This window comes from Panthera pardus, unplaced genomic scaffold (genome assembly GCF_024362965.1).
Source record: "Panthera pardus isolate Hobbes unplaced genomic scaffold, ASM2436296v1 HiC_scaffold_16, whole genome shotgun sequence".
Taxonomy (NCBI): Eukaryota; Metazoa; Chordata; class Mammalia; order Carnivora; family Felidae; genus Panthera; species Panthera pardus.
This window is the reverse complement of record NW_026526721.1, coordinates 109,309,486-109,323,762: the sequence shown is the minus strand read 5'-3', so window position 1 is coordinate 109,323,762 and position 14,277 is coordinate 109,309,486. Positions and strand designations below refer to the sequence as shown.

General features: G+C 41.5%; 1 protein-coding gene across 3 annotated transcripts in view; it reads left to right on the top strand.

Annotated features, from left to right (window-relative positions):
• The window catches only part of ARHGEF26 (Rho guanine nucleotide exchange factor 26), a 127,622-nt gene that overhangs the window by 88,802 nt on the left and 24,543 nt on the right, over positions 1-14,277 (top strand). For all 3 annotated transcript variants that reach the window (XM_019439998.2, XM_053903697.1, XM_019439989.2), the window contains one exon: positions 5,745-5,899. In XM_019439998.2, coding sequence (XP_019295543.1) covers positions 5,745-5,899 — 155 coding nt within the window. The remainder of the gene's footprint in view (positions 1-5,744; positions 5,900-14,277) is intronic.

Below are 14,277 nucleotides of genomic sequence, written 5' to 3'. Positions count from 1 at the left end.
TTCTCTATAGTTAAGAGTCTGTTTTACTGTTTGACCCTCCCCATCTCTTTCTCTCACTTTTTTTTTTTTTTTTTTTGTGAGAACACTCTCATGGGAAGGGGGTGGTCATCCCTACCTGTGAGGAATAGAGGGGTGGGGAGCACAACCTTGCAGCAGTCAGGCGAGGCTTCATCCCAGAGTTATGTTTGAGCTGAATCTTGAAAGGCGAGTTAGGAAGAGGCTTCTGGAAGTTAAAAGCAGGAGCAAATGCACAGGGCATGGCTTCAGCTGCTGTAGTCCAGCAACTGTATGTGTCCAGTGTGGGTAGGCATGAGGTGCAGGGGGAGTAAGGCAGAACCAGAACAGTAAAAAGCAGCTCATGTGGCACCTTGTGTGCCAAGAGGAGCAGCTGAGCAAGGTCATTTGGGAGAGAGTGAAAAGTTCTAGGCAGGGAAGTGACACTTTAGCGACATGGGAAAGTCCTTTTGAACTTATTCCAAATCCAGAAATCATTGTTTTTTAATGTTTATTTTTTTTGTTTGAGGGGTGGGAGGGGCAGAGAGACAGAGGGAGACAGAGAATCCCAAGCAGGCTCCACACTGTCAGCACAGAGTCTGATGCGAGGCTCGAACTCGCAAACTGTGAGATCATGACCTGAGCCAAAATCAAGAGTTGGGCACTTAACTGGCTCAGCCACCCAGGTGCCCCCCAAGTCCAGAAGTTATTAAAAAAAATTGATGAGTTCATTTGTATGAAAAAATTTAAAGATTTCTCTATAGAGGGCAAAAATAAAAGACATAAAAAAGTGAAAAGAGAAATAGCAAACTGGAAAAACATTTGCAGCTCACATATCAGATAGTAGATTAATATTTTCAACATATAAACTCAAAGTGATAAGAAAAAGATAAGGAAGACAGGGCATCTGGGTGGCTTAGTCCATTAAGCATCCAACTTCAACTCAGGTCATGATCTCACGGTTCATGGGTTCAAGCCCTGAGTCAGGCTCTGTGCTGACAGCTCAGAGCCTGGAGCCTACTTCAGATTCTGTGTCTCCTTCTCTGCCGCTTCCCTGCTCTCTCTCTCTCTCTCTCTCTCTCAAAAATAAATAAACATTAAAAAGAAAAAGATAAGGACGAAAACCCATTAGAAAATTCCAAATTAGAATTTGGACAGCTGTATGAGCTTGGACATTGCTTTATGTCTCAGTTTTCTGAACTTTACAGTGGGACTGATAATGGTACTTGCCCTTGGAGTTCTTGTGAGGATAAAATTAATTTACTAGATGTGAAGGACTTGGAACAGTTCTGTTTCATAGGAGGCAAGCAGTAAATATCATTCAGATTCTTGGTTGGAATAGTTTCATAGGCCTGGTGGGCATGTTGCGGTGCTGGAGAGTGAATAGGATGTGAGACTGTTTAGACAGATTTGGCTTTTCATCTAACAACCTTGGTGGGAGGAAGGGAAATGAGGGTTATAGGGAAAAAGTCGGTCACCAAACTGAGATCAGAGACCAGTTTGTGCCTCAAATCCAGTGTTTTTTCCACTAGACCACAGCTTTCTCTAGAAGTTGCCTCCACAGAGTTGAGGAGGATTACTTTTTGGCTTGTCATGGGAAGTTTGGCCTTATAAATAAATACATGGGGAAGTTGAGGATTGTCGGGCCACACCATAAGCTGTAAGTTAAGAGTAATTGAGTGGGATGGTGTTGTATTGGTGGGTGGATGGATTTGCTGGTCATTGTTTGGGGGCCTTGCTAATAAGTAGAAGTCTAGGATATAGCAGACAAAATGCAGAACCGTAAGGTGTTAAAAAGATCACAAGAGACTCTTAAATATAGAGAACAAACTAAGGGTTTCTGGAGGGGAGGTGGATGGGGCAATGGGCTAAATGGGCGAGGGGCATTAAGGAAGGCACTTGTTGGGATGAGCACTGGAGGTTATATGTACATGATGAATCACTAAATTCTACTCCTGAAACCAATACTACACTATATGTTGACTAACTTGGTTTTAAATAAAATTTAAAAGTGTATATCTATTATTAAAAAAAAGTCTTTGTGCTATGAAAGACGGTTTGGTGGTTTTTCAAAAAGTTAAACATAGGGTTACTATATGACCCAGCAATTCCATTCCTATGTATATACTCAAAATAATTGAAGACATTTGCTCAAATGAAAACTTGTACACGAATGTTCATGGCAGCATTATTCATAATAGCCAAAAAAGGGGAAACAACCCAAATGTCTATCAACAAAATAGGTGAATCGATAAATAAAATGTATATTCATACAATTAAATAGTGTTTAACCATAAAGTACTGAAGTCTGACACATGCTACCACATGGATGAACCTCAGACTTGAAAGTCCTGTACTATATAATTCTGTTGATGTGAAGTGTTCAGAACAGGCCAAGGTATAGAGTTAGAAGGTAGATTAATGACTGCCGGGGCATGAGCTGAGGATGGGAAGGCAGAATGGAGAGTGACTACTTATTGCATGTGGGGTTTCATTTTTTTAAATCTTTGTTTATTTTTGAGAGAGAGAGAGAGAGAGAGAGAGCAAGCAGGGGAGAGGCAGAGAGAGAGCGAGACACAAAATGTGAAGTAGGCTCCAGGCTCTGAGCTGTCAGCACAGAGCCTGACACAGGACTTGAACTCACAGGTGAGATTATGACTTGAGCTGAAGTCTGATGCTCAACCGACTGAGCCACCCAGGTGCCCTGGGGTTTCTTTTTAGGGTAATGAAAATGTCCTGGAATTAGGTAGTGATGATCATTGCACTGCATTGTGAATGTACTAAAAATCACTGAATTATATATACACTTTAAGATGGTTAAATGATGAATTTTATCTCAACTAAAAAACAATTTAGTCTTCAGTGGCTCTTTGTCTCACTGACCCATAAAATCAGTTAAATTTTATGCTGAGACTAGTTTTCTAGGAAAAAAAAGAATGGAAACTCTTTTCTCCATAGGAATTATTTCAGTACTTTTAAGGATATATTTTTATTCATGGATTTCTTTTCCAATGTTGGTTCTAGTCAGAGTTTCTTAACTAGAGGAATTCATTTATTCTGACTTTGGATTGTTTGGATTCTTTTCTTTGGATCATTTCAATAGTTTCTTCCTTTAAAAAAAAACAACACAAAACTGTCTGAGGGGCACCTGGGTGGCTCAGTCTATTAAGCATCTGACTTAGGCTCAGGTCATGATCTCGCGGTTCATGAGTTCATGCCCCACCTTGGGCTCTGTACTGACAGCTCAGAGTCTGGAGCCTGCTTTGGATTCCGTGTCTCCCTCTCTCTACCCCTCCCCTGCTCACATTCTCTGTCTCTCTGTCTCTCTCTCTCAAAAATAAACAAACATTAAAAAAATTAAAAAATATGAGTTTAATCTTCTAACAATAAATTTTGAAACAAAAAACATTTATAACATTAGATTTTTATTTTCCAAAAAAGCATTGACTTCTTAAAAGCCACTATGGGTTTTAGATCTTTATTAGACATTTATTTTTGCCTAGTGGAATAGGAGGAATCCATAAAAATCAATCTATTTTAAAAACAATGCAGTTTAAAAAAACTTTCTTCTCCCATCTCCTACACCAAGAACAGTAGTAGGGTGGCATGTATACTGGAACTTAACCACAACACTGTCCTTGGTTTATCCTGTAGAGTTACACGAAATACAATGAAAGCCCTGGGCTCCCAGTAATTGCAGCCCTTCCCAGGACCAAACCCGACATGCGATCCCTTGTGGTGACCTCTTGGGTGTGCTGGTGGGGTCCTCCGGAGTTATCTAAGCATCTCTCTGTCTGTCTTTGGTCTTTAAAGTCTCAGCCATCTCAGTTGGATAATCGTTTGATTTGAAATTTGGGGGCTGGAAACTCCATGAGTTTCCCTTAATAGCCAGCTTTTGAAAGTTTGAGGTCAGCCATAATCTTTCATCTTCCTTTTAAACCTTCAGGAAAATAGTATGTAACTGATGAGCAACCTCCTTATAAAAGTCCCTTTATAAAAGTAAAAAAAAAAAAAAAAGTGAAATCCTTTCTTAGCTCTTATTTCCTCTCTAGTATCTTCCTCTAGCTATTTTTATTCACTGTTCTCTGAAAAGGATGACATTTGGTTGGACCATACTACTGTACTACCGTTATGTTTTGTGTGTCCAAGAACTCTTGCTTATTCTATGGATACAGTTTTTTGTTTTTTTTTTTTTAATCAGATTTTTGGCAGTAAGCATTTATGGTAACTTTAAAAAGAAAAAAAAAGCACCCAAGGATAAGGATTGTTCTTTGGCTTTGAGTTTTCCAGTTGGAAACTAGGTGCTGGGTAAAGAAAAAGCAGTATGTAATTCCTTGGATAGAGCCTTTTCTATGAGATTAAGATGGATTATTTTGGAAAAACATTGTTTTCACAGTCAGAAAGTGGCATGATGCCTTCAGAGATGAATTTCCATGAGGAAAACTGCTATAAACTTAAGAACTGGTGTTCTCCAAAATATGGCTAAGTAGGTAATCAGTAGACAAAACATAGTTTGTGGGGAGTTTTTCTTTCTGAATAAAGTCTTTTTAAAAATTTTTTTTTAATGTTTATTTTTGAGAGAAAGAGAAAGACCAAGTACGAGTGGGGGAGGGGCAGAGAGAGAGGGAGACACAGAATCCAAAGATGCTCCAGGCTGAGTTATCAGCACAGAACCTGATGTGGGGCTTGAACTCACAGACTACGAGATCATGACCTGAGCCAAAGTCAGACGTCTAACCAACTGAGCCACCCAGGCACGCCTTGAGCAAAGTCTTTTTATTTATTTTTTTTATTTACAACAATTTGTTTTTAATTTTTATTTTTGAGAGAGAGGGAGAGAGAAAGAAAGAATATAAGTGCGGGAACGGTAGAGAGAGAGAGAGGGAGACACAGTATCCAAAGCAGGCTCTAGGCTCTGAGCTGTCAGCACAGAGCCTGACTTGAGGCTCAAACTCACAGACCATCATGACCTGAGCCGAAGTCAGATGCCTAACCGACTGAGCCACATGGGCACCCCTTGAATAAAGTCTTTTTATTTGTTATTATTTTTTTATTTAAAACAATTTTTTTAATTTTTATTTATTTTTGAGAGGGAGGGAGGGAGAGAGAGAGAGAGAGAGAGAGAGAGAGAGAGAACGAACGTGAGCAGGGGAAGGGTAGAGAGGGAGACAGAGAATCCGAAGCAGGCTCTGAGCTGTCGGTGCAGATCCTGATGTGGGGCTTGAACCCATAAACCTCGAAATCCCGACCAGAGTTGAAACTGGATGCTCAACCAGCTGAGCCACTCAGGCACCGCTGAATAAAGTCTTTTTAGTTCATAGATTGAATGCAGATCTTTTTCGTTTCTTAACTACAATAATCGTATATTCAGATTCTGATTTGTGGTATTTAAAGTAACTACAGTTGATACTGATGGATTTCATTTTGTGGCTTTTCAGTTTTAAGGGACTCCTTGTCAGTCTTCCTTTTCAGGTGAGAGTTAATGGAAGGGTAATAATATTTGGCTGACTCAATAAAATTTTCTCAGTGAGTTTTAGGTTTTTCATATTGTAAAATAATTGTTCTTTTTTTATTTTCTCTTGAAGAATGTAATGTACTTCAATAATTATATTTCACTATTATATACTTACAAGTAATGATGTATCCCATGATATGTATCATTTGTTTCGATGTGAGTTTTTATTTTCCCTTCCACAGTCTTAAAAGGACTTTAATTTGGCTTCATACACTGAGTTTTTCTCGTTCTGCAGCCTTTTCCTCTAGTCTCCTCTTCCCGGTGGTTGGTGAAAAGAGGTGAATTGACAGCCTACGTGGAAGACACGGTGCTCTTCTCAAGAAGGACATCTAAACAGCAAGTCTACTTCTTCCTTTTTAACGACGTACTCATTATCACCAAGAAGAAGAGGTAAACCCTTTTGTGAGGTTGCTGGCTGTACATCCAGCGTTAAGGCTCTGTAATTCAAATGCCTTTTAGGGGTGATTATCCTTTAAAACTTGTGAGGTTAGACGCATAATTTCTACATGTGGAACCATGAAGGAAACCATGTTTCATTGTCTTCAAATTACATCCACAGTTAAGACTCAAATCATTGTCAACATCATCATCCCAGCCAACCTCTGTTGAGCTTTTATAGTGTGCAAGCCACTGTTCTGAGCATTTGACACATTTGTGTTGCTGGATTTTCACCAAATCCCTGGGGAGGTAGCACTCTTATTATTCCCCATCAGCTTTTTTCAAACTTCGTCTGCCATAAAACTGTTTTATAAAACAAACAGATCAAAGTAGCTCCAGCTCAGAACAAGCTGGGATGCAACTCTAGTGTTTGTAACTTAATTTAAAATCCACTGCTCTTAACGTTTTCTGGTCTAGAAAGTCTCCCTGTGACTGGGAAAATGTACACCAGTACTTCCTTCTGAAGGGACTAAAGTAAATCATTTGGCAGAATGTCCCTTCTTACTTTGGACTTTTGGTTGTATATTCATGTTCCATTGTAGGAAGACATCCGGGAGGAATACTGTACACACTTTTTTTTTTTTTTTACACTATTTGTTCTAACTATCCCTCCTCTCTCACACACACACACACACACACACACACACACACACACACACACTCCCCTCGGCTCTGCCTTTAGCAAACATTCTTCATAAGTGTATTCAATGTATATAGGATTGTAAAGTATTTTTCTACTGGTCCTTCATAAATATTCTGTATTTTCTAGAATATGAACTTAGGGGAGAAACATACATCCGTGGTGTGTTTCCACATAGGAAGACCAGGATGGTGGGCTGAATTACTGCCATATAATAGGAGTATGGGCAGTACATGGAGTCCAGTTTAGACAAGATGAAGAAGAGAATCATGGTAGCAGACTTCTATGGATACATAAAATAAATGTACAGATGTATCATGAGATAGTTAAATTCTCCGTCTGAGTTGCTGACAGTTTAGCTTGAAAATTCAAACTAAATCAAAACAGAGTTTGAGCTTTCCTTTTTGCTCCTTTTAATCAGACTGCATTATGACTTATTTCACTTGCTTGGCTGTCTAGCTGAGCTGAAGACGATGAAAAGCCATCATATGACTATGATAAATACATAAAGATGTCGATTAGTGTTTTTCATACTTAGGAAAATAGTGTTTCCATAACTTCAAGAAGAAATGATTTCTCATACCTGCGGAAGTGTAAATAGTTCTAATAGCTGAGTAGGTTTTTATAAATAAAAATTGGAGAGGGGTTATAATTTCAGGTTTTTGTGTTTTGTTGGTATCCTCTGAGATAGCATGTTTCTTCAGGCTTTCTTTGAGATGTCTTGTCTTTAGGGCAAGTAGTTCTGTGGGACTCTTTAAATGCCATTGCTCTGGACATTTAACATCTTCCAGCTGTTGAAATATTTGTTCTGTCTCAATGGACCAAAAGCTTTAGCTAAACTTCTTATTTTAATGATAAAATATACATTGACAGTATGAAGCCAATTTTAAATATAAATGTACCTTTGATAATGATGTCTTCAGTGACTTGATGAAAACATTAAGGGTATTTAAACTAGTAGAATACAACTTTTACTCTCGAACTTGACTAGAACTACCCAATAAAGGCAGACATTTGACCTTCAGAATTAAGGTATATACCATTCTACTTAGCAGTGTACTTTGTCCTCCACAGCAGATTCTGCCATTACTGTATAAGGAACCTTGCTTTCCTAGCTCTCTCACATTTATTTGCTCGGGTATGTTCAAACTTGTCTTATTAGTAAATGAAACAACAAAACCTACAGCGCCACGGGAGAGGCCAGCCTTGGTACCTAACTTTGCCTTTACCCAAACTGGGATTTCTTTTGCCCTTACCAGTTAGCTCATCATATTTCTAAGGTGCTCTTGACAAGGAGAATAGCATCGGAGGCTCAAGTTGTTTATGACCCGAATACCTGGTGAGGGTGACAAGCAGACCACAGAGACTTGATAAACAGGCTTGGTTAAAAATGTACAGTATGCGCAGCCGTATTTACACTGTTGCTTCAAGGAAGCAAGTGCAAATGCTTCGCATGCCAGAGGCAGCAGCGAAGGAGATACAGCAGCTTTGAAGAAGGCAATAATTTCGGCTTGGCTACAAGGTACAGATAAAGGATACTTACGTGTGCCAGCCCCGTAGGACCCATGCAGCCACCCACTGCCTAATTATAATGCCAGGGTTCAGCCAAGGGGCTTAGCTGCTGGGTCTCCAGTGGGTTTCGGCTTCAGGGAGGCTCCTGGCCACCGGGGGAGGGCAGTTACTCTTCCTCCTCGGACCCAGTCTGGCAGATGGTTTATGCTGAGCTCGTTCCACAGACTGCCTCGTGTGTGGCCTCCTCCGCTTCACGGTGCGTGTATTAGTGCTGGCGCTTGCAGAGCACTTAGCGACCGTGGGGCTGTCTTGTAGGTCAGGGATTTTCACCTTTTCTAGCATATCAGAGGAGGTTTATGGGGCACCTGGGTGGCTTAGTGGGTTAAACGTCCGACTCTAGATTTCGGCTCAGGTCATGATCTCGCGGTTCATGGGTTTGAGCCCCGCATCCGGCTCTGCACTGACAGCACGGAACCTGCTTGGGATTCTCTGTCTCCCTCTCTCTCTGCTCCTCCCATGCTTGTGTTTTGTCTCCTTCAAAAAATAAATAAACGTTTGGGGCGCCTGGGTGGCTCAGTCGGTTAAGCGTCCGACTTCGGCTCAGGTCATGATCTTGCAGTCTGTGAGTTCGAGCTCCACGTCATGCTCTGTGCTGACCGCTCAGAGCCTGGAGCCTGTTTCAGATTCTGTGTCTCCTTCTCTCTGATCCTCCCCTGTTCATGCTGTCTCGCTCAGTCTCAAAAATAAATAAACGTTAAAAAAAAATTAAAAAAATAAAATAAACGTTTAAAAACAAATAAAATATCAGAGGAAGTTTAAAGTCTCCATTAGCCCTGGGATGTTTGCAGATCACTGTATTCATAGACTGTCCTACCAGATTCCTGCAGGATATGTGACCAGATAGACTCTTCTGGATGAGAAAGTGAATTCTTCGGTGGTTGAAGCTTTGACTGCGGGGTATGTGGGTACTTCTAGAGCAGAGTTCTCAAGTCGGCACTGTTGAGGCCACACAGTTCTTTGTCACAAGGGCTGCTCTGTGCTTTGTAGGTTGTTTTAGCAGCATCCCTGGCCTCTCCTTGCTAGCAGCACCTCCTTCTCAGTGGTGACAACCAAAAAGGTCTCTAGACATCGTCGTGTGTCCCTGCGGCGCCAAATTGCCCCCAGTGGGGAACCACTGTACCACAGTCATGGCAGACTGTGAACCAGCACAGTAGTGAAGGTGTGCAAACCTATCAGACCTGACACAGCCGTGACAGGAATATTGTAAGAAAGGAATAGATTGCCAGGTTAATGAATAATAACTCATTTGTGCCTCATAATAACTTATTTATGATGATCGATTACAGTGTGTAGGCTAGACTATACCCATGAACAACCTTAGAGACCAAGTAACTGTAGTCTGGTCTCTAGTTTTGAAATGTAAAAACTGAACCTAAGACCTAAACACTTCACATTCTCCAAAGCCTTATTTTTTTAATGTTTATTTTTTGAGAGAGAGAGACAGAGACAGAGACAGAGTGTGAATAGGGGAGGCGCAGAGAGAGAGGGAGACACAGAATCTGAAGCAGGCTCCAGGCTCTGAGCTGTCAGCACGGAGCCTGATGCGGGGCTCGAATCTACAGACTGCGAGATCATGACGTGAGCCGAAGTCAGACGCTCAATTGTCTGAGCCACCCAGGCTCCCCAGCCAAAGCCTTATTTTGTAAGGTAGTTAACCACCTTATTCTCATTCAGTGCCTTATATCTGGCTTCAGTCTCCCCTCCCAATTTCTTCTGAGATAAAATGCAGATCCCCTTCTGTTCGTTTTCATCGGCTGCGGTAGCAAAGTGTGACAAACAGGATGGCTCAAGACCATGGGAATGGATCGTGTCACAATTCTGGAGGCAGAGGTTTGAAATAAAAATCCTCGCAGTTCCATGTTCCGTCTGAAGTCTCTGCAGAGAATCCTGCTTCACCTGTTGCAGCCTCTGGTGGCCCCTGGGCTTCCTTGGCTTACAGTAGCGCAACTTCAGTCTCTGCCTCTGTCTTCACACGGCCTTCTCTCTGTGTCCCAGTGTATCTCAAAATCCCTCTGTCCTTATAAGGACGCCAGTTACTGGATTAAGGGCCTACTCTGCTCCAGGATGATCTCACCCTAACTTGATTACATCTGCAAAGACCTTACTTCTAAATAAGGTCCCATGTATAGGTCTCAGGGGCTAGACTTTTCGAGGACACAGTTCAGCTCTCTACATTGCCCAGACCATCACCACTGTTGAATTATGATTATAATCAGATAAAAAAAAAAAAATGTGCCATAAGCCAGTTCTAGAACACACTTTTTTTTTTTTTTTTTTTTTTTAACATCGATGGATGATGCCATTTCTCATAATTTTGGAATGTCCTCATGGTCATGTGACTTGAGCACCTATATTTTGAGGGCTCCTAGGTCACCTTCATCCACATTTTCTCTCTCACACCTGTTCCTTGTCCAAAGTCTCCCCTTCCTTTGTTCAAGCCACCTCCATGCATCCAGGTGCTCCTCAATAAACCCAAGAGATTACTTTGGTTCCTCGTCCACAGGTGCTCCCCTATCCAGCCAATACTGACCTCATAAGCAGCCCGTGAAATTGCTTTTCTCCTCTCACAGGGCTACTGCCCTTGTGGAGCCACCTTGAATTCACCTGTGACACACACCTGACTGGAGTCCTGCCACCATCCTCCGTCCACTTTACGTTCCACAGCCAGAGTCTGCTTTTTATCTTCTTATTTTAGTTTTTTAGAGTGTGCTGTTTGAAAGGCACATCTACTCAGTTCATCCTTGTAGATGGCCCTTCTATGGCCTTACCTTGCACTAGCCTCACTGAACCCCTTTTTAGCCACCAGGACCTGGCACATGTTTCTTTGCCTGGATTCTCTCCCTCCCCACTGATCCACTCCACCCAAGCCTTTTCTAGGCAAAGCCCTTTTTATTCTTTAGGTCTTCAGTTAATTGTCATACCCCCTGGGTGCTATGATCCAGTCCTCTGGAGTGGGTTCAGTTCTGTTGCTTTATGGTCCCATAAAACCCTGTACTTTCTCTGTGGTAACATTTGTGTTACTGGGTGTTCATATCTGTCTTGTTGACCTTTGTATCCTCAGTGCATAGCCCAGCACCTGGCCCATAATGATCATTTATAAATATCTGTTAAATTGGAACTGATTGTGTAAATATAAACAGTTTGAGTGAATGCATTACTCAATGGGCAGACCCCTGCATTCCATCCCCAAGCTAAAATTACTTTGAATTCTCCCTTATTTTAAAAGATGATTTTTTTTGTATTCTCCATTACAGATTCCTGTTTATTTATTTGTTTGTTTGTTTATTTGATTTTAGAAAGGGAGTGGTACCTCGGTGGCTCAGTCAGTTAAGCGTCTGACTTCAGCTCAGCTTATGATCTCACAGTCCGTGAGTTCAAGCTCCATGTTTGGCTCTGTGCTGACAGCTCAGACTCTGGAGCCTGCTTTGGATTCTGTGTCTCCCTCTCTCTCAAAAATAAACACTAAAAAAAAAAAAAAAATTCAAAGAGAGAGTGCAAGCAGGAAAGAGGGGCAGATGGAAAGGGAGAGAGAGAGAGAGAGAGAGAGAGAGAGAGAGAGAGAGATATCTTAAGCCTGACACAGGGCTCGATCCGATGACTCTAGGATCCTGATCTGAGTCAAAATCAAGTGTCAAATGGTCAACTGACTGCACCACCCATGTGTCCCATTATATATTAACCTTAATTAACTTTGGCAAATACAAATCTGGACCTGTGTTTATCACGTGGCTTTTCATATCTCTGAGCTTTACCTATAAACTTACCCAATAATGTCACATAACCTCAATTTCAAAAACATTTAGGACTGTATTTGCAAAACTGCTTTATAGAGGAAGTGTTTTCAGACCTGCTTTTATTTTGTACTATTGTATCAATTAATGTTTTGAGCTGTAAGTAAAAGTATAGTTATACCAAGGAGTTTAAGTAAAAAAACTGTTCACTTATCTCTCTGTCTCTGTCACACACACACACACACACACACACACACACACACACACACAAGTCAGGTGAGCTTGGGAAACCCTGTGTACTCCATTTCTCTTTGAGAGATTCAATGTTGGATCACTTAGGAAAGCTTTTTTTTATATGTAACAGAACCTTCAAATAACAGTGGCTCAAACACCAAAGACATTTACTTCTGTAGGCAAACATGTGACTAAGGGGAGGCAGTCTGGGTCCAGGGTCGTGAGTAACCCAACCCCATCTCTTCTTCACCTGCATGCAGCGAGCTCTGTTCACTTTTCGCCCCCATGCATATAGCTTCAGGGCTGCAGATGGTTTCTGCAAGTCCAAACATCATGATTTCATTCAAACACCTAGCAGGGAGGCAAGGCTGAGAAGGAAAGGCTGACCAAAGGGACTCCTTCCTTAAGTGGCTTTTCTTTTTTATCAGCAGAGGAAAACCTTTCCCAGACAGTGCCCGGGAGGCTTCTTATGTTTCATGGGTCAGTCTTGGGTCACAAGACTTGTCATCAGTAGAAGAGAGGCTGGGAACGCCAGCATAAGACAAAGGGGAACAGGAGAGCCATGATTGTTCAGGTTCAGCCATGCTGCACCCCCTGCGGCTGGACACACTGGGACTTGGTAGACAAGAAGCAGGGGAGGCTGACAGCAGATTAGATGATAGACAGTTCCAGCCACAACCGGGAAATCATCTTTTCCACAGAACACTAACATACAAGTAGTGTGGGGAATAAAAGAAGAGCTCTGTAAAAGAACTAATGCCTTGCCTTTCAGATAAATGCAGGAACGGGGTGGGGCATTAGTTCAAAGAGGCCGGAAGTGATTGGAGACTTAGAACCCACTTCCTTTTGGCTGGTGTTAGTCATCCAGCTGTGGTTCATGTGAATATCTTGGTAGTACCTTTTTGTTCCCACCAGCCCAGATGTGTCCTCCAGCATGTTTGAAGCACACAGATATATGGCCCGGGTCTGGGTGTCCTGCACAACACCAAAAGAATGCAGAAATCTAGTCTAGTCTTGTTATCTATAACAAGAAAGTATAGTAAGTATAGTCATGTTCTGATTTGTGTTTTCATTCTTCTCAATTCTCTGCCCACGAATGATCCGGCCCTGATGTTTTCAGGTACTCCCTGCAGTTAGGTGAGTTGTAATAGTAATAATGATGACAAGAACCCATATTATCGAGCACGTACAGTACTCAGAGTGCATATGCAACATACTGTCGAGTTGCTATAGCAACGTAGTATTAATATTTCCGCTTTACGACTGTGGACACTGAGGCAGAGAGAGAAAGGCTCTTCCAAGGTCTCTCAGAAAAGACTCATGATTCTAATCTGAGTCTCTGACTCCAAAGCCTCCTCTCTAAACAATTTCTTTATGTGCATTATGTTTTAACTTTATTTTTCTAGAATATTTTCACCTTTCCTCATCCTGTAATGTCATTGGGGAAATACAGCCTAGAAGCTTGCACCTTTTATTTTGAGAAACACCCTTACTAATCTTAGGAGGAAATTAGAACCGGTACCAAATTGCATTTGCGAGCTTTCCTCTGCCTTTTAGATAATCTAGCATCAGAGTACAGGGAAGAGAGTTTCCTTTTTGTAACATTTCCTTCCTGAAGACATTTAAGGCAGTAGGTTTTCATTTCCTGATTTCTGGTTCCATAAATGTTACATATATTGACATAACTTGAACTCTAAGACACATTACAAATCCTGAGGGCTTAAAAAAGGATTTTCTATAATGGATTACTACCAGATCATGATCCACAAGTTCAGGGACTTAAGTTAGAACTTGAGTGTTCCCAAGCAGTTTGAATGCCCAGTGGCTTAAAGCTGTGCAGGCTCCCTGCAAAGGGTCACGGCCTGGCTTGACCTCGTTTTGAGTTTTTCCATTTTGAAGTCTTTCCTATTATAGAGAGCTCAAGTCACCTGACATTGTCTCTCTTCCTCTGCAGGATAAATTTCTTCCTCAGGAAATTAACTTTTAGGAGAATCTTGGATAAAGATTGAGTGGTTTGGGTATCATTTCCTCTAATTTGTAGGAAGAGTTGACACTGCTGTTCAATGTTGAAAGCTGTGGTGACTGGGAAGCACAATATCAGTGTCTGGGGTTGAGTAGAACTGGGCTCAAATCCTGGCCATGTGACCTTGGGC